Raw genomic sequence first — 20,749 nt, forward strand, 5'->3', positions numbered from 1 at the left:
TATCAGTCACTGATCAGAGTAGAAATCTTTTTCCTTCCACAGCGGCCTAACCATTGCTCCTCATGCAGTGAGGACAAACATTACAGCGAGTGAGTGCTGTCAGCCTTTGGTTTGATTTGGGCCGGTATTGGAGGAGTCATATTTCCTTCATGTAGCAGGCTCACAGAGTCCGCATTCTGATTGGAGTATTCACTGCTGCCACTGAGTTAGCCCCTGTGCTGGGTTATTACATTGTATCCACAGCAGGACAAGCGGCTACTCTGTGTCCCTCTAGATATACAGGGATATTGTACTCCCCAAGCAGTGGCAGCTACAGATCAGTCACTGGTTTCTGAACAGAGCAGTAATCTTTTTTCCTTCCACTGTGGCCTAACCATTGCTCCTCACACAGTAAGGGCAAGCATTGCAGCAAGTGAGTGCTGTCAGCCTTGGGTTTCAAGTGGGCCGGTATTGGAGGAGTCATATTTCCTTTCTGTAGCAGGTTCACAGAGTTCCGCTATCAAATCGGAGTAATCCACTGCTACCATTCAGTTAGCCCCATTGTTGGGTTATTACGTTGTATCCATAGCAGGACAGGCGGCAACTCTGTGTCCCTCTAGATACACAGGGATACGGTACTCCCCAGCAGTCACACCTAGAGATCGAGCCACTCGTTTTCTCTTCATTAATAGGTTTTTCTACAGACTTATGCTGAGGGAAACAAGTTGCTAGTGCATTATTTAACACTAGTAACGGGTTCATCCCTGCCACAGCACCAGTTCCAGTGTGTGCTACTGATTCAGTGTACAGACCCAACCCCAGTGTGTTTATAACGGTGACGGTACATTAAGTTTTATTTGTTCATTTATTATTTTTTCCATTAGGGATCATATTTTTAATGATACCCTCGATTAAAATATTTTAGACCATTATTTAAAGCAGTACAACAGCTGCAGTACTCCCCCTCCTGGCGCTCCCAAAGCTTGTCAAGCTAGGGAATACGCCCAATCTTCTTTACTCTGTGTATATATACAAGGGTTACCCCCTATTGAGTTCTGCAGACACACTCTAGTTCCCTTTTTGGGAACCTGGCATTTCGGTGCTCCTTTGTTTCTAGTACGAGGAACTGCCTGCAACTTTAAACTACAGGTTATAATAAGTCGCACGTTTGTTGGTTCTAAGCTGTAGCATTAAGAGTAAGAAAATTAAGAAAACACAACAGGCTGTACAATAACGTCTGACCACATGAGTTCTATTATATTCTGCTTACGTAATCGACTTTAAAGTGTATGCTTAAAACAATATTCAGGCTTAGTCTGCATATTCGCTGATCAGTTGACATCATAGATTATGCATGTGTAAAAATTCAGGTGAGTACTACAGGCTAGTACTAGAAACTGACTGCAACTTTAAACTACTGGTTATAATAACTCACATGTTTGTTGTTTCGAAGCTGAAACATTAGGATTAATAAAACACATTAAATGCAGGCTGAGTGATACTATCTATAGCAATGGTGCTCTTGCTGTGTACAGGCTTTAGATATGGAGCATACAGTGCTCCTGGTATAGGAACAGAAGGATATTGGAAAGAGGAGGAAGAAGAGAACAGACGGATACAAAAAGGAGACACCTGGTCAACCTATGGTAACAAGGCAATCTGGATGTTCATATTATAGTGCCTGGCTTTCTCCAGTGCTCGGGCGGAATTGTGGCTATAGTCCGCTGTGTAGCCCTGAGTCAACCGACGCCAGCTCTGCACTTGGTATGCGTGTTGGCCTCTCGGGCCTCGCGGCTGGATCGGTGGTGCCAGTTGTGTGAGTCCAATAAGCTGCCAGGCGCAGCCTTAGCTGCTCCCCCTTCTTGCACTTTCCATGTGCGGCGTTGAGCCAGTGAGGATCGTGACCTCCATGGGTTGGCATTTTTGTATGGCAGGCAGCTTAAGGAGATCGCCTCTGGGGGTCTTTGCCCCTGTTGCGGGCGTCTGGAGCTCCGTGGTCGAGGTGAGTAGTAGTGTCCATGCAGCTGGCCTGGTCGGCGGAGTTTTGTTCGCCACTGTGGTTTCTTGCGCTTTCTCCGTTTGTTAGTTGTGCGGGGGGGGGGGGTTATGCTTGCCGCTTCGTGTAGTAGAATATCCTCCTGGAACTGCCTGGCTTTCTGCAGGTTTGTAGGATAGCTCGTTGGGTTGATCTCCCTCTGGAGAATGATTTGGTGTTGCTGCAAATAATGCCTCCAATTTGGCCCAGAAGTCCGCAAAGGTGGCATCCAGTCGCTCTAGCACATATTCTGCAGCACCTTCCCGTGTCTCCATGTGCTGCAGTAGGCCCTGATGGTGATGCAGGGGCCCGGCCGCCATCTTAGGTGGATCAGCCACGATCATGCGTCGGGAGGTGGGAGCTGTGCAGGGTTGACAGGGGCACCAGCCAGTGGATACCGGGATAACCCCCGCCGGTCCAGAGGGGGGGGGAAGGAGCATAGCTTCGGTTACCCGGGCCATTCAGGCAACGAAGGAGCCTGGAGAGCGGCCGTCTCTCCAGAGCTCAAGCTTTCGTAGGCCGCTGACTGCTATCAGGACGTACCGGGGTCGGATCAGCTCACGGCGAGTATCCTCTGGTGTACCGTGACTCCCTCGGTAAGATAGGTGCTGAAAACGGTCTGCTAGGTGAGTGACCTGAGTGTAAATCTCGATTTATAGGGACCAGATGCAGGAGCTCTTGCCGAGCACGTCAGGCTCCGCCCCCCAGTCCTAGCTATCCTTGTCCCTCTCACAGGAATAATTAAGTAAAGCTTTATAATATTTAATGATATTTTGTGTAAAAATATGTATTTTTGTGTTGTGTTTTGTATCCATAAGGATCCTAAGGAGATACACACTAGAGCCAGGTTACTATATGGCTCTATCTTTGTGAGTGTGCCTTTATACGATATTTGATTACACATGTTATATAAGGTTTAATCTGCACTATTGTGTGCCCCTCTGTTTGTATTGCAGCATATACTGTTATACTAAGACAAATAGGTCAGTATTTCCATAGCTCCACCTATTGTATAGATGTAGGTGAAGGGGATACCTCACAGGCGTTTTGAGTTAATTACTACTGTATGTTGTACTATTTTATGGTTGAAAAAGCAGATTTTGACCTGTTTTGTGCATTAAATAATGTATAAAATCTAACTATCTGTTATCTCATTGATGTTTTTGTTTTTATAGGATGTTGTTTATTTAAATAATATTGCTAAAATTACAAAAAGTGATATCATGGGAACCAATGGTGTTATCCATCTTATTGACCATGTTTTGTATCCAGAAATTCAGCCCAGAATGAGAGATACTACTCATGTGGATGAGGTATGTTATCACAAAGTTGACTTTCTTCTCTCTTTGGAATTTATTCACTAAACTGGGAACTGTTCGTAAAATGACCGTACAATTGCAAAATTTAGGCCAAAATAGCGAAACTGGAAAATGCTATAACTAGACGTTTTTCTACTTTGGTTTAAAATTTGTATATCCTTTTTTTTTTAATTCTACACATTTCCCAGTTTAGGTCTTGTTTCTAAGGTTTGCTGACAAGCTGTTAATTCTTAAAATGGGTGTCCCTACAATTAGTGAGTATCAGATGTTTCTATACTGTAAAATCTTACTAACCGTGTATACTAATTCCCGACTGACGAGGTGTTTTTTGCTTCTCCATTAGAAAATGTTAGGAGACAACAAAGTGCATCATACAAACTTGCTTTCATGCTGGACTCTCACTGTGTTATTTACTAGATACCAGGTTTGGTCCATATGGAAATAATTCTATGAAAACGGACACTATAGTCCGTCAAGGGCTTGGGGGAATGAACATGTGGAGGGGCTGAGGGAGGAATTGAGACACATGGGCGGCTGGGAGATTGAAACACGTGGGGGAGATGATATGCATGGAGGAGCTGGAGGGGGACACAAAACGACATAGAGGAGCTAAGGGAGAAAAAGACAAGATGCTGGGGTAATAGACCCACAAATGGGGCTATGGAGAGAAAGAGACACGCAAAGGAGCTGGGAGTTGGGCAAACAGAGGGACTTGCAAAGATGCAAAAAAGCAGACTGGAGCTTGGGGGTGGAGGGGAGCCACCCAGAGGGGCTAGGGTGACACAAGAGGCACAGAGGGGCTGTGGAAGGGGCAAAAGATACAGACCTGGGCTTAGGAGAGAGACACCTAGAGGGTTGGGGCGACACAAAGAGACACAGAGGAGCTGAGGAAGGGCAAAAAGAAACAGAAGAGGCTTTAACTAAACCCATTAGATTTTAGTTGAGTCAACTAAAATCTATTAGAGATTTAGTCTACTAAAATCTACTGGAAATTTAGTTGACAAAAATACTACTAAAACTAATAGAATTTAGATGACTAAAATACGACTAAAACTAAATCGAAATTTGCCCAAAAAATTAACACTGATACACAGACACACACCCTGATTTGACACACACTCTCACTGACAGACGCACACATACACACACACACACACACACTCACTGACAGACACACACACTCTCACTGACAGACACACACACACACTCTCACTGACAGACACACACACACACACACACTCTCACTGACAGACACACACACTGATTTGACACACACTCTCACTGACAGACACACACACACACACACACACTCTCACTGACAGACACACACACACTCTCACTGACCGACACACACACACTCTCACTGACAGACACACACACTGATTTGACACACACATGTACAATGTATATTCTCTCTACACACTGCCATCCTCACACATATTACACTATGATATACATTCTCTGTACATTGTATTAGCACTATTATAACTGTCACAATAAATGGCAGGGTTTTCTTCCACTTCCATTACCTACACAAAGCTAACAAGCGCCAGCCTACCCACTTTTCAATGAGAAGCATAGGAAAACCGCCTCTGACTGGTGTATTTCCTGACATAAACTGAAAGTCTGTGTGGCGGAAAGAGGGGAGAGCTTTCAAAGGCTGCAGACAGCAGCATGCTTTTTTGGGAGTATATCTACTATTACGTGCATGCTTTCTTTGGGGTATATTAAATTGTTGTTTTAAAAAACAAAATTTTTTTATTAAGTGTTCATTTAACAGAGTTATTTACTGGATTGTCAGGTCATTCAAGCAGAGTCCTCAGTAACCTGTTTCTTGTATATATTTGTAATAGTTGCTGTTATATCTCCATATATTCCAACATTAAAATTCCAAAGGCATGTGGAATATGTTAGTTCTATATAAATCTCAATAACAATAAGTGTGAGGGATTGAGAAAGTGAATTCAAATGAAATGTACATGTTGTGTCAAAAACAGTCAAACTAAAACAAACATACTTAAAAACACACTTGGACAATTATTGCAATTCAGATAGTGTGGCCTAAATTATGCTTTGAAACTACTTTGAATTTCACTTTTGCAATATGTGATATTTTGCTACAATTATACAAAAACAGTGTTTTTAATGTTCCATAAAACCTTTACTTTGTTTTCTTTTTAATTGGATATAATTATTTGTGGTAATATAATAACAATTTCTTTATTTTTGTTGCAGTTAAACATTACAGAATCTGCTAATTTCTATGGGTATTCAATGTTTGGCAAACTATTACAGGTAAATATTATAGTCCCATGTTCATATGATCCACTGAATGAAGTTCTAGCCAAGTTCTCGACTTCCTCTGTAAAAAAAGCAAAACAACACATTTAATCCTATAATCCTTTAATCCTCTCCCCCTGCTCCCACCCATGGGTGACGGGTGGGGGCCCTAAATAAAAAACCTATTGTCCTCCCCCCGGCCCCCAACCATGAGCGGCGAGTGGGGGCCCTAAATCAAAATGGGGGGGCCGTGGGGGATGACATTAGGTTCCCCCCAATTGTCATTTAGAGCCCCCACCCACCGTTAAAGGGACACTCCAGGCACCCAGACCACTTCTGCTCATTGTAGTGGTCTGGGTGCCAACTCCCACTACTCCTAACCCTGCAAGTGTAATTAATTGCAGTTTTCTATAACTCCTAGAGGGAACTTCCTGCTCTATAGCACAGGAAACCTGTGCTAGAGCATCGCTCAAATCCCCATAGGAAAGCATTGAAATTCGTTTTCAATGCTTTCCTATGGGGAGACGTAATGCGCATCCGCGGCGTATTAGGTCTCCTCGGCCAGTGGGCGGGATCCGTCTCGCCCACCGGCCGACGGAAGGACAAGGAAGAGCGGCGCAGAGGAGGAGACAGCGGCGAGGGACATCGCCGCTGCCTCAGGTAAGTGACTGAAGGGGTTTTCACCCCTTCAGTAACTGGGGATTGGTGGGTTGGAGGGAGATGGACCCTCCAGTGCCAGGAAAACGGATTGTTTTCCTGGCACTGGAGTTTCATTTAAATGAGTGGGGCCGGGGGGAGGAGAATAGCGCCCCCCCCCCCCCCTATTTAGGGCCACCACCCTCCGCTCATGGGTGGCGCCAGGAAGACAAATGTCCCTGTTAGTTATTTTTCTATTTTTTTTTTTTTTACAACAACCTGTGGCTGCTCACTGTTTATTAAACATGCCCCTACTCACGATATAGCAGATTAATCACTAATGCTAAGTAACCAATTTAGGTCTTTCAGCCTTTTGGTAAATAACTCCCTGATACTGTGGGAATTAGGGAGCTATCTACTAAGCGGCTGCAAGATGCAGCTGCAGCACAGATCGGAATTTCATTCATTTGAATGAAATTTTGAACCGGCCTAAAAGTACCGATTGTCTTCCCAACATGAATGAACAAACTGTTCTCGTTCTGTAAGGATGTTCTGGAATACTGACAGGAAGCATCGCAAGTTCACGGAGGAAAGGTAAGAATTGTGGGAAATTGCTTTGACCACAGGAAAGATAGGAAGAAACAGAGAACAGATCCTGAGAGAGGGAGAGAAGAGGAAGCAATTAAAGAAAGGTAGGTTCGGCATGACAGTGTCGTTTTAAGATGGCAGGCACTCGATTGTGAGTTCTCATGGTGCAGGGCATGGAGCAGGCAGGACTTGGGGGACCTCTTCTAAGCATATTAAGGTAGGCACCTTATGAATGAAAATGTGCTATAGTAAATACACATTGAGGCAAAGAATGAAGGGGAGGTAATCATGGAGTGTCAGAGCATGGTGGCAGTGGTCCCAATTCTAATCATATTTTAAGGCAAACACCCGATGGTGGAAGAGTTGCCTGTCTTAAAGGAACACTATAGGGCCAGGAACATAAACATGCATTCCTGATCCTACAGTGTAAACAACACAATTTGTTTTGTTTTTAAACTACAAAAAATCTGCATATGCTTACTTTATTCATACTAGGAGCAACAGAGAACCAACAATTAGGGGGAGAGAAGGGGAACGGCTCTATTACTCATTAAAGGGACAGAAACACATGTTTGTTCAAACTGACCAAACATGAAAATGTACAAAGTTAAAATGCCTAACATATTTTTTTCAATTTATTAAAATTTTGTATTGCAACAAATTGGTGCAGTTTTGCCCTACCTGCCCCGGTGAAGGATCCTCAAAAGCTTAGAGGGATTTTATTCAATCTCTCCATGGCACTTAATTCCTTTTATACATTGTAGTGCATATCATGATCTTAAAGGACCACTCTAGGCACCCAGACCACTTCAGCTTAATGAAGTGGTCTGGGTGCCAGGTCCAGCTAGGGTTAACCGATTTTTTTTATAAACATAGCAGTTTCAGAGCTAATCCCCCTAATTCCCCCTAATCCTCTAGTGGCTGTCTCATTGACAGCCGCTAGAGGCTGTAAATGCTTTCCTATGCGACCGGCTGAATGCGCGCGCAGCTCTTGCCGCGCGTGCGCATTCAGCCGACGGGGCGGAGAGGAGGAGGAGGAGAGCTCCCCGCCCAGCGCTGGAAAAAGGTAAGTGTTAAACCTTTTCCCCTTTCCAGAGCCGGACGGGAGGGGGACCCTGAGGGTGGGGGCACCCTCAGGGCACCATAGTGCCAGGAAAACGAGTGTTTTCCTGGCACTAGAGTGGTCCTTTAAGCCTCACTAATTTATGTGAATAGCTGAAACTACCCTTAATCACGAGAGTTAAGGAAAATAAAGTGTGAATTGTACCTTTTACATTTTTTAGCCAAAATACCCAAATTGAGAAATTCTCCAGAACAGCTCTCTTTTCAGTTGGCTGTTTTGATTAAAAAAAATAATTTTTTAAGTATTTTTGTCCCATGAAAACAGAATTGTACCCTACTGGACAATAAAAATCCCACGTAATTCTCCTTTGGTGAAGATGTTGGAGCCCAAGAAAGTGGTTTAGTGGATAAGCCCCCTTGAGCCTTATTTGTCCTTTACATCCAGTGATTTTACTTGCCAGCTACATATATGCTTAACAGTATTTCATTATTGTATGTTTCTTTCATCCTTGGCTGCATTCCCATCTGTTTATATTGATACATGTACCCTACTGGATCCAGTTTGGTACATTGGTGAGGAGGTTGGTTCTTAAGACGTGTTGGTGATTACTTTTGATTTTTTATTATTATTACTTTTTTTAAATATGCTGATCTATGGCTTTGAACTGTACCTATATCCTGCAAACTTAATGATAAAGTCGTTTTTGTTTCTAATATATGTGAATTATAAAACAGGATTCCAAACTGTTATCCCTGGTCACCGACAAAATACACAAACCATTCACAATGCTTTGGCCAACGAATGAAGCTTTTGAATCTCTTCCAGAGGAGAGAAAGAATTGGTTATACCATGAGGACCACAGGGACAAGCTTGTGGCTTATCTCAGAGTTCATATGATTAGAAATACAAAGGTAATGTCCTCTGAAACTTCAATATTTTGTATTTATATATTTTTTTTTACTAAATGTACTATTGCGTATCATCTTTATATCTCCAGTTGGACTCTTGGAAAGGCACAGAAATTCCATGAAATTATCTATTCCAGAATTCTCCTAGAATTCCCAGCTTGACATAGAAATAAACACAGACAGGCAACATATTTCAGACTTCACTTGTACTTCTGCGTTCAACCTTAGCAATGCAGCAATGTTTTATTTGCATCTTTTGGTTTCTGAGATTATAGTTACTAGTTGTAGTTGTCTAGGTCCAAAAAGGACTAAAGCCTATCAAGTTCAACTGCAAAGCCCATTCTCTTATGCTGTTGATCCAAAGGAAGGCAACAAAAATTGTAACCAGTTTCATTTTTGCCACACAAAAAAGTAAAAAATAAATCATTCTTGACTCCATAATGGCAATCCAATTTTTCCTTGAATAAACAACCTGTTTACATATATATTGATTATATCTTTGAATATTTTTTTATGCAAAAAAGCATCCAAGCCTTTTTAAATTTATATACACAATCTGATAACACAACCTCTCCAAGCAGATAATTATTACTGTAAAGAACTTTCATCTGCTGTAAGCAAAAATGCATTTCTTCCGGTCTTTGTGGGTGGTCTCTTGTTGTCTATCCCTGCTAATAAACAGATTAGCACATAGTGATTTGCACTGACCCTGTATATTATTGTATAGTACGATCATATACCCTAAAGAAAATAATTCTAGCTTTTCTAGACATTCCTCAGAAGTAATGTTTTCCATGCCCCTTACTAGTTTTGTAGTGTGCCTCTGCACGTTTTTTTGCAAAATCCTTCTTTAAAACTAATGTTCAAAATTGCACTACATATTGAAGATGTGATTTGTAAAAAGGTAAAATTATATTTGGATCATGTGAATTAAAACCCCTTTTTATACATGAAAGCAATGAATACTTTTTGTGCCTAGTTTGTACATTTGTGCCTAGCTTATATAATTGTTTCCAACTCCTCTTCATTTATCTCTACATATACAACATTTAATGACTAAATGTCACATGGGTTGTACCCCAAGAAACCCACAATAGGTGAATCCAAAAGGCGTATTACCGAGCCTTATAGTGGCCGGACTTAACGTATTAATACAGCAACAATTAAGGTCAAGGATACAGAAAAACACAAAGTCAAGACAAAGCCGGGTCAGGATACTAGAAATCACAAGGTCAATACAAAGCCAATGTCAAACACAGAAAATCACTAGGGAATCACTTGGAGCACAAAGCAAGGATCTATACAGAAACCACTATAGGGCACGATTTCTTTGCACAAAAGGCAATCCCCAACCTGTACTCGATTGTGCAAAAGGAAGTAACACAGTGTTGGGGCAAGGGTCCATCTGACCACTGATACGTGGTCTGCAAAGTATGGTCAAGGCAGGTTGCCTCTTTTGGATTCAACTACCACCTGTACGCTGATGACACTCAGATATACCTCTCCTCACCGGACCTCTCCCCGGCCGTCCTGCAACATGTCACTGCTTGCCTCTCTTCCATCTCTGACTGGATGTCGTCACGCTTTCTCAAACTTAACCTCTCTAAAACTGAACTCCTTGTCTTTCCTCCTCCTAATACTCATCCTCCTCTCTCACTCGCCCTTCAAGTCAGTGATATCCACATAAGTCCATCCCTACAAGCGCGCTGTCTTGGCGTCATACTTGACTCTGGTCTCACCTTTGAGTCTCACATCCAGTTTGTTGCCAAGTCCTGTAGGTTCCAACTCAAAAACATAGCCCGCATCCGCCCCTTTCTTACGCAAGATGCTACCAAGGAGCTTGTCCATGCTCTAGTAATTTCCCGCATGGATTACTGTAACCCTCTCCTGATTGGTCTCCCCAAAAGCCGTACTGCCCCGCTACAGTCTGTAATGAATGCTGCAGCTAGACTGATTTTCCTATCCAGTCGGTCCTCTCACACCTCGCCCCTCTGCCAGTCCTTACATTGGCTCCCTGTATCCTATAGGAGTCAATTCAAAGTGCTAACCCATACATTTAAAGCACTGAACAATTCCAGCCCCTCTTATATCTCTTCACTGATCCAGAGGTATGCCCCTCCTCGTACCCTCCTCTCTGCCTGCGACCACCTCCTGACCGCTGCTCGCACCCGTACGGCCAACTCACGCTTGCAGGACTTCTCACGGGCGGCTCCTCTCCTATGGAATAACTTGCCTACTGCCATCAGACTCTCCCCTAGTCTTCAATCATTTAAGAAGGGCCTTAAATCCCATCTCTTCAGGAAAGCGTATGGCCTCCCAGAGTAATCTCTCCCTTACATACCTGTCCCTATGGGATAGTGCTTTGCTCTCTCCTCCAGCTCTGCTTCACTCCTACTTGATATTTCCTATCCTAATGTTTCTAATACCTCACCTCCTATAGACTGTAAGCTCATTTGAGCAGGGTCCTCTTCAACCTATTATTCCTGTAAGTTTTCTTGTAATTGTCTTATTTATTGTTACACCCCCCCCCTCTCAAAATATTGTAAAGCGCTACGGAATCTGTTGGCGCTATATAAATGGCAATAATAATAATAATAATAATAATATCACCTAAACTGCGCATTGGGTAAACCTGCTGACGGCCAAGCATGGCATGTGTGGCTCTGCAGAGGAGTTGGTGACACCGCCACAACTTGCAGGCAGGCCTGCTGCCACCTCCTCTACTCCATCCTCTTCCATAACCTCCTCAGCTGAGTCCTCTTCTGCTGCTGCATCTTGCTCCACATCAACGGCACCCCCCCAGCTCCCCATGTACTATTCCACATCCCAGATATGGCAGTGTCACGCCGTCTTGGGGTTGACTTGCCTGAAAGCAGAGAGTCACACCGGACCAGCACTCCTGTCCGCCCTGAACGCACAGGTGGATCAGTGGCTGACTCTGCACCAACTGGAGATCGGCAAAGTGGTTTGTGACAACGGAAGAAATGTGTTGGCGGCATTGAATTTGGACAAGTTGACACATGTGCCGTGCATGGCACATGTGTGTAATCTGATCGTACAACGCTTTGTGCATAAGTACCCAGGCTTACAGGACGTCCTGAAGCAGGCCAGGAAGGTGTGTGGCCATTTCAGGCGTTCCTACACGGCCATGGCGCACTTTTCAGATATCCAGCGGCGAAACAACATGCCAGTGAGGCGCTTGATTTGCGACAGCCCGACACGTTGGAATTCAACACTCCTAATGTTCGACCGCCTGCTCCTGTGGTGGAATCTCGGTAAAAATAAATTTAGTAGGCCGAGATTACCACGTGGCATGTGTACGTGCATATACTGGCGTATCGGTCGGTTGGTTGCACGTGGCAAAGATACGATCAGTAGTGTACGGAGCATGTGCGAGAATACCGGATATAGTATTCCCCTCCTCCATTGTGCTGGACAAGCCATGCGGTCAAGCAGGAAGTTAGTTCTTGTTCGTTTTGATTGGTTAAGAGAATGTGCGGGTGGAGCTTATTATGGGAGGAGTTATGTGCCTATATAAGGAGCTTGCCCTATTGTCCGGGGCTCAGAACTTGTTGTATTTTGGTGACATTAGTCCCTCTGAGTCCAGATCGGTGAACCGAATAAAGAATCTCTTCCTTCCTGAAGAAACCTGTGTCCATCTCTCTGTGCTTGGCTTCCGTCAGTTTCTCCGGTATCACTCCAACAAGAAAAAGCCGTTAATGACTATTTGTATGACCGGATTGCTAGGACAGCCTCTGCGGAGCTGGGAATTTTTTTGCCACGTTACTGGACGCTCATGCGCAATGCCTGTAGGCTCATGCATCCTTTTGAGGAGGTGACAAACCTAGTCAGTCGCACCGAAGGCACCATCAGCGACATCATAACATTTGTTTTCTTCCTGGGGCGTGCCCTGCGAAGAGTGCTGGATCAGGCCGTAGATGAGCGTGAAGAGGAAGAGGAAGAGTTGTGGTCACCATCACCACCAGAAACAGCCTTATCAGCATCGCTTGCTGGACCTGCGGCAACGCTGGAAGAGGATTGTGAGGAAGAGGAGTCAGAGGAGGAATGTGGCTTTGAGGAGGAGGAGGAAGACCAACCACAACAGGCATCCCAGGGTGCTCGTTGTCACCTATCTGGTACCCGTGGTGTTGTACGTGGCTGGGGGGAAGAACATACCTTCAGTGAGATCACTGAGGACGAGGAACGGGACATGAGTAGCTCGGCATCCAACCTTGTGCAAATGGGGTCTTTCATGCTGTCGTGCCTGTTGAGGGACCCTCGTATAAAAAGGCTGAAGAAGAACGACCTGTACTGGGTGTCCACGCTACTAGACCCCCGGTATAAGCAGAAAGTGGCTGAAATGTTACCAAATTACCGCAAGTCGGAAAGGATGCAGCAGTTCCAAAATAAATTAAAAAGTATGCTTTACACAGCATATAAGGGTGATGTCACAGCACAACGGGAATCTAACAGGGGAAGAGGTGAAAGTAATCCTCCCACGACCACGTCGGCAAGGACAGGACGCTTTACAGACGTGTTGTTGATGGAGGACATGCAGAGCTTTTTAAGTCCTACACATCGCCACAGCCCTTTGGGGTCCACCCTCAGAGAACGACTCGACCGACAGGTAGCAGACTACCTCGCCTTAACTGCAGATATCGACACTCTGAGGAGCGATGAACCACTTGACTACTGGGTGTGCAGGCTTGACCTGTGGCCTGAGCTATCCCAATTTGCGATAGAACTTCTGGCCTGCCCCGCTTCAAGTGTCCTGTCAGAAAGGACCTTCAGTGCAGCAGGAGGTATTGTCACTGAGAAGAGAAGTCGCCTAGGTCAAAAAAGTCTAGATTACCTCACCTTTATTAAGATTGAATGAGGCATGGATCCCGAAGGGACTGACAATGGGCGATACATTCGACTAAAAAATGCCTGATGAGGGGGACGTAACAGGGATTAAACTGATAAGAATAGTACTACTTAACACACCACTCCAATCTGGTGGCACATTCGATTGCACGCGCATTGCCCCAAATTTGAAGTAGGAGGACCGACCAACCATCTTTTTCCATCTTCCCGTTCCTAAAATCGATGCCATATAAACGTCCCCTGATAGGGGACGTAACAGGGATTAAACTGATAGGAATAGTACTACTTAACACACCTTATAATAACGCAGAGAGAGGAGTCAGAGGAGGAAGGTGGCTTTGAGGAGGTGGAAGACCAAACACAGCAGGTGTCCCAGGGGGCTTGTTGTCACTTTTCGGGGACCCTTGGTGTTGAACGTGGCTGGGTGGAGGAAGAGACCTTCAATGACTTCAGTGAGGACAAGGAACGGGACATGGCTAGCTTGGTATCCAACCTTGTGCAAATGGGGAGTTTGCGGTTGTGCAAATGGACTTTTTGCGGTGCGTTAAACGAGGAGTTTGGTCTGTCACTGTGAAGCGGCGTAACCCTTACACTACCTGATCGATACAACATCATACCTGATGTTTTAAAGTACGTTATTCCAAACAATTTAGGAATGTTAGGTGATTTATGCCCTTTATGGATTAAAACCAGACTGTAATTTTACATGGGAGTTTTGCCATGGATCCCCCTCCGGCATGCCACAGTCCAGGTGTTAGTCCCCTTAAAACAACTTTTCCATCACTATTGTGGCCAGAAAGAGTCCCTGTGGGTTTTAAAATTCGCCTGCCTATTGAAGTCTATGGCAGTTCGCCCGGTTCGCCCGTTCGCGAACATTTGCGGAAATTCGCGTTCGCCATTCGCAAACGGAAAATGTTATGTTCGCAACATCTCTAGTTTCTGGTGATGCCTGTGTATGCTCATTTGAATATTGAGCTACATTTGTGATCTATTTGAATTACTGCGCCAAAGATGGACTTTTACCAAGTTCTAGTTGAGATTTGTAGAGGATGCACAATTTGCAGTTGTATCATGTTTGGTATCACCAAAATCTTTGTGTATAAATCTATTAATTTATTTCTGATTATTTAAGAACAAATTGCCAATGGACAGCTCAGTGGAGCTAATGGAGTTTCTAACTACAGAAAATGGTGCTCAGTAGCAGAGGCCAGTATAGTTGTCGAATCATTCTCAAATTGTTTGACTACGTCCTCTTGGAGGCTGCCAGAGACCTTCTGGCATAATCACTACTACAACAGGTTGTAATAATTATGGTGCTTGGAGTGTTTCTTTAAAATCACATTGTACCCATTCTCCCAAGCTATTTTCATTTTCGCATAAGGGAGGGAAGCCTAGGCATTTGAGAACAATTCTTCGTTTTCATGTGACCTATAAAACAAAACATTTCTGGTTCAATACACTGGTGCTAGATGAGTGACAGAGGCAGTGCCACAGCAAAGGCGTACACAGTCCACGGAAACATCTGGAAGTAAAAATGTATTGTGTCAGAAACTTCTTCTTTAAAAAAAGAGAGAGAGGAGAAAAAAAAGATTTTTTTTTTTTTTATATCAAATAATTGTAAAAGCTTTTCCAAAAATATTAAATTGAGGCTGGAGGAGGATGTTCATTTAAAACAATATTTTATTTATATCGATAATTAGGTGAAATAAAACATTTTGCCAACTTGTCAAAAAGTAAGACTTTGCTGAACAAACTATTCAAACTCAATTCTGGTGATAATCCTTTTAATCTGGCTGATGGTTTCATCATGGTCTTTACAAAACACCACATTGGCAGGGTTGGCTTGTGGTTCTCTTTTTGCATATTTGTCTTTTTGCATCAGCAGATGCTTCTTTGGCATAAATGTTCCACTAACAATAGCAAGAATTATCTGAACTTGTGCCTTCACAATTCTAAAGAGGCACTTCAAACAGAATAATCACTACATCTCAGATCATTGTAGGTAGGACTCTGCCAAGGTCAGATAATCTGCCTTCTTTCCAGCCATGTTAGTAATGCAGAAATTGCACTACATTATCAATATTGTCTGGAAACCCTGAGGGTGTGTTAGACAAACATTCTCACCCTACCATTGCAGTCCATACTGGATGTATTTGATATTGATGAGTTGGAAGTGTAAATTCTGCAATACCAAAACATTTGGAGATGGTGGGGACTAGACCAGAAGAGACCAACATATTTGTCCCATCAGTAGCAGATAGATGCCCTAATGTCGTAAACTCAGAGGTTTGTTTAACTTTGTTGTGTCTGTGGTATCAATAACAAAACAAGTAGTACGTAATATATCCTGCTTTATTTAAAGTGAATGTATTTACAGCAAGCTTACTTTTTTTTGTATATTTGGAAAAATGCTATATTTCTACACACAAAGCAAAAATAGAAATCCTCTTTTCTTCTTAGATTATTGCTGCAAACCTTCCCCAAGCCAAATCGTTACGCACAATGCATGGATCAACGATTTCCTTTACGTGCAGCCCAATAAGCATTGTGAGTATCCATTTTTTTATTAATGTATCACTTCACATATGTATCCTCAATGGATGTATTTACTAAGCGAGCATTGTTTATATGAAAGTATTAGCAGGTAATGAACTCTTTGGAAGGCTGAAAGAAACTATACTATATCTTCTGTTTAACAGAGGTTTCCAAAATAAATCAATGAACCTCAGGCACTATTTTCTTGCGATTGTACCAACTAATGCTTTGTGAGGTTCTGGACCAAAGGATCTTGTCGCAGATCCGTTTTATATCCCTAAGGGTGGAATAGAGACATTAAATGTTATATTGGTGAGCATGTGGTTCTTTCATTTTCCTTTTGCATTACTATATTTATTGGGATTTACCATCCATATTTCAATTGTGGTAGGTGTGAGTACATATCATCTTCTATTTTGATTTTCTACAATGAACAAAATTATAAACGCAACACTTTTGTTTTTGCCACCATTTTTCATTAGCTGAACTCAAAGATCTAAGACTTTTTCTAGCTACACAAAAGGCTTATTTCTCTCAAATATTGTTCACAAATCTGTCTGAATCTGTGTTAGTGAGCACTTTTCCTTTGCCGAGATAATCCACCACCTCACAAGTGTGGCATATCAAGATGCTGATTAGACCGCATGATTATTGCAAAGGTGTGCCTTAGGCTGGCCACAATTAAAGGCCACTCTAAAATGTGCAGTTTTACTGTATGGGGGAGGGGGGGGGGGGGGTCTTAAAATCAGTCAGTATCTGGTGTGACCACCATTTGCCTCACGCAGTGCAACACATCTCCTTCGCATAGAGTTGATCAGGTTGTTTGTGGGATGTTGGCCCACTCCTCTTCAATGGCTGTGCGAAGTTGCTGGATATTGTCAGGACCTGGAACAAGCTGTTGTATACGCCGATCTAGACAGTAGCGTACATAACGGTCGCGGCTGCAACCGGGCCGGCCCACCAGGGGGCCCGGCCGCCCCTGCGACCCGGTATGTACCCACTGTGGCTAGCCTCTTCTCCTGGGGGGCCCAGGAGCCGGCCACCTCAGGGCCCCCCGAGGCTGGTCCTGCTGTCACCCCACGGCCTGCGGGCGTGCGAGGCAGCACTCTCCCCTGAGTGCTTCCTCTTCAGCTCCCTCGCGCGCCGCGTACTTATACCGGAGCCGAAAGATGACATCATCTTCCGGCGCCGGCATCCCTATGCGGCGCGCGAGGGAGCTGAAGAGGAAGCACTCAGGGGAGAGTGCTCCCTCGCGCGCGCGCCCGCCAGCCTGCCCGCCCGCCCAGTGACAAGCCGCCGAGGAGCCCAGCAGCACCAATGGACTCCAGGGAATCCCCTCAGCACTCCAAAAAGTAAGGAGGCTGGGGGGATTAAATGTAAAAAAAAAAAAACGTGTGAGTGTGAGTGTTTGTGTTTGTGTTTGTTAGAGTGTGTGTGTCTGCTAGTGAGTGTCAGTGAGTGTGTCTGTTGAGTGTGTCTGCTAGTGAGTGTCAGTGAGTGTTACTGTGTGTCTATTACTGAGCGTGTGTGTGTTAGTGAGTCTGTTTGATGTCTGTTTGTGAGTGTGTGTTTGTCAGTGAGAGTGTATGTTTTGTAAGTGAGTGTGTATGTCTGCCTGTCGCTGAGTGTCTCTGTCAGTAAATGTGTGTGTCTGTTAGCTAGTGTGTGTGTGTCTTCAGCACTTGCCTTTCTCCAGCGCTGGACTCCCTTGGCGCTGGGGATCCCTCCGCCTCTCAGCTCCAAATGCGCATGCGCGGCAAGAGACGTGCACGCATTCAAACCGCCCATAGGAAAGCATTACTCAATGCTTTTCTATGGATGTTCAGTGTCTTAGAATCGCGGAAGTGCCTTTAGCGGCTGAAACTGCTATGTTTTTTCAGCTGCAGGGTTAAAACTAGAGCGACCTGACACCCAGACCACTTCATTGAGCTGATGTGATCTGGGTGTCTGTAGTGGTCCTTTAAGTGTGTGTGCATCTGCATGCACTGGCGTACATACCGCGGTCGCAGGGGTCGCAGCCCTGCAACCCCTGCGACCAGGTGCCCGCCGCCATGTGTTGCGGCCCCGGCCCGCCAGAGTAAGCGCGGTGGGGGAGGGGGGGGCACAGATCAATTTTCGCACCGGGGCCCCATGGGTCATGTGTACGCCACTGGATCTAGAGCATCCCAAACATGCTCAATGGGTGACATGTGAGAATAGTGGCAATTCAAGAACTGGGGTGTTTTCAGCTTCCAGGAATTGTGTACAGATCCTTGCAACATGGGGCCGTGAATTCTCATGTTGAAACATGAGGTGATGGTCGTGGAAGAATGGCACAACAATGGCCTTCAGGATCTCGTCACAGTACCTCATGCAGATGAGCTTTCCTGAGACAGTTTCTGACAGTTTGTTCAGAAATTCTTTGGTTATGCAAACTGATTGTTGCAGCAGCTGTCTGGGTGGCTGGTCTCACACGATCTTGGAGGTGAAGATGTTGGTGTGGCTACACGTGGTCTGTGGTTGTGAGGCCGGTTGGATATACTGCCAAATTTTCTGAAACGCCTTTGAACATTGAATTCATGGGCAACAACTATGGTGGACATTCCTGCAGTCAGCATGCCAATTGCACGCTCCCTCAAAACATCTGTGGCATTGTGCTGTGTGATAAAACTGCACATTTTAGAGTGGCCTTTTATTGCGGTCATCCTAAGGCACACCTTTGCAATAATCATGCTGTCTAATCAGCATCTTGATATGCCATACCTGTGAGGTGGATAGATTATCTCGGCAAAGGAGAAGTGCTCACTAACACAGATTTAGACAGATTTGTGAACAATATTTGAGAGAAATAGGCCTTCTGTGTACATAAAAAAGTCTTAGATCTTAGAGTTCAGCTCAAAAAGTGTTGCGTGTATAATTTTGTTCAGTGTATATATAGGAGTGTCACTCTATTAGAAGACATGTACGCATAATGGGCAGGTTGAAGTGAGATGGATTTGCTGTCTGTGGCTATTAACATATGGATTCTTCTACTTAATCTACTTTTGCCTAGCACATGACATTAACTGTGCATCCATTTTTAGTATGGAGAAGCTAACAGAATGATAGCACAGAACTTAGTATGCCATAGTGTAAACAGGTTTCGTAGGTTATATCCATAGACAGAATCAAAGTCTGGAACCTACCAAATTACATGTGAGACATTTAATGAATCAGCAGGTTTGATTTTTTTTTTCCATATATTGCCATAAGGAATAATAATAACCATATAATATTTGAGTTTTACATTTTCTTTTTTAAAAGGATTTGCTTATGTAGGACATACATACAGTGCCTTTTGTTAATGTTCCGGTTTTCACATAGGGTGATATTGTGGTGGATGAGAATAATGCTAGAATAATCCAAAGGAACATTGAGTTTGATAATGGAATAGCTCATGGGATTAATAATTTGCTGGAACCGCCTGATATTGGAGCCCGTTGTGATGACTTTGAAAAAATAGATGCACCGGTAAGTTTTTGAAGATGGAGTATTGCAATACCACTCCAAAGATCTGATTAGATTAATTTGAATAATCTTGGTCTTTCATGTATTGGCTCTTATTCATTCCACTTGGGTACGTAAGAAGATTTGTTTGAAATCTGTGAATTTACAAGTTGCTTGTGTATGGTACTAGATGCAGAAAACGGTAGCTTGTATATAGTATTGTACAAAAAAATTACAAGCAAAGGAGGCACTTATAATTAGATAACGTGGTAATATTTGTAAGTATTAAAAAGGAAAGCTGCACCTTTACAGTGAAAAAGCCCAAATACACCATAAAAACTAACAATACAAGGTAAAAAAGGTGCACAATGCATTTAAAATCCTGCACGATGTGTATATAAAGTGCAACACAGTGCGAATATCAGTGCACTATAAGGTGCTGAAAACATGTGTAACAGATAAATTAAGATAATGTATTCTGTATAAAGAATACAGCGGTAAGATCTGGAAATTAAATACAATGGGACATTTTGCTAAAGCGGACTTAAATAGAACAGGACAACTGGAATACGACGTAATCTGAAGAAGTCGCCCAGGTGAAACGCGTTGTCACGTTCTGGTACGTAGAACGTCATCACGTCGTCGTACTATGCTCAGGTTCCTGAAAGAACTCCCCACTGTGACAAAAACTTGAAAACCGCAAGTGCTCTTTGAAAGACTGTAAAGCTGAGGGTATGGACTTAGTCAGGGAGAACGAGCTGCATCACTGATATGTGATCTTTTATTATTGTGTGGAAATAAATAATTTCTTCGTATCCAGTTGCCGTCCTGGTCATCTACTATACTACAGTCCTAAGCTTAGGACCCAAGCCATACAAGCTCAGGACTGTAGTATAGCATACAAGTTAGAGCAGACTTGTACTGCTCTCTCCTTGTGAGTTTTTCATTCACTTACTCACTTATTATAAGTGCTACAGTATCACACTATATATTTTTTCCTTTTGTTTTTATGTATTTTGTTTCAACAGATCTCTGGAAGAATATTATAACATTCCAATTTTAGGAGACTACTAGT

The 20,749-nt window shown here is 43.6% G+C and overlaps 1 protein-coding gene across 1 annotated transcript in view; it reads left to right on the forward strand.

Moving 5' to 3' along the window:
- Positions 1–20,749, forward strand: part of STAB1 (stabilin 1) — a 426,801-nt gene that overhangs the window by 277,208 nt on the left and 128,844 nt on the right. The window contains exons 49-53 of the mRNA XM_063426973.1: positions 3,190–3,327; positions 5,569–5,628; positions 8,635–8,811; positions 16,135–16,221; positions 19,552–19,698. Of these exons, the coding sequence (XP_063283043.1) occupies positions 3,190–3,327; positions 5,569–5,628; positions 8,635–8,811; positions 16,135–16,221; positions 19,552–19,698 (609 nt within the window). The remainder of the gene's footprint in view (positions 1–3,189; positions 3,328–5,568; positions 5,629–8,634; positions 8,812–16,134; positions 16,222–19,551; positions 19,699–20,749) is intronic.

The sequence above is a fragment of the Pelobates fuscus genome, chromosome 7, assembly GCF_036172605.1.
Source record: "Pelobates fuscus isolate aPelFus1 chromosome 7, aPelFus1.pri, whole genome shotgun sequence".
In the NCBI taxonomy this organism is placed as follows: Eukaryota; Metazoa; Chordata; class Amphibia; order Anura; family Pelobatidae; genus Pelobates; species Pelobates fuscus.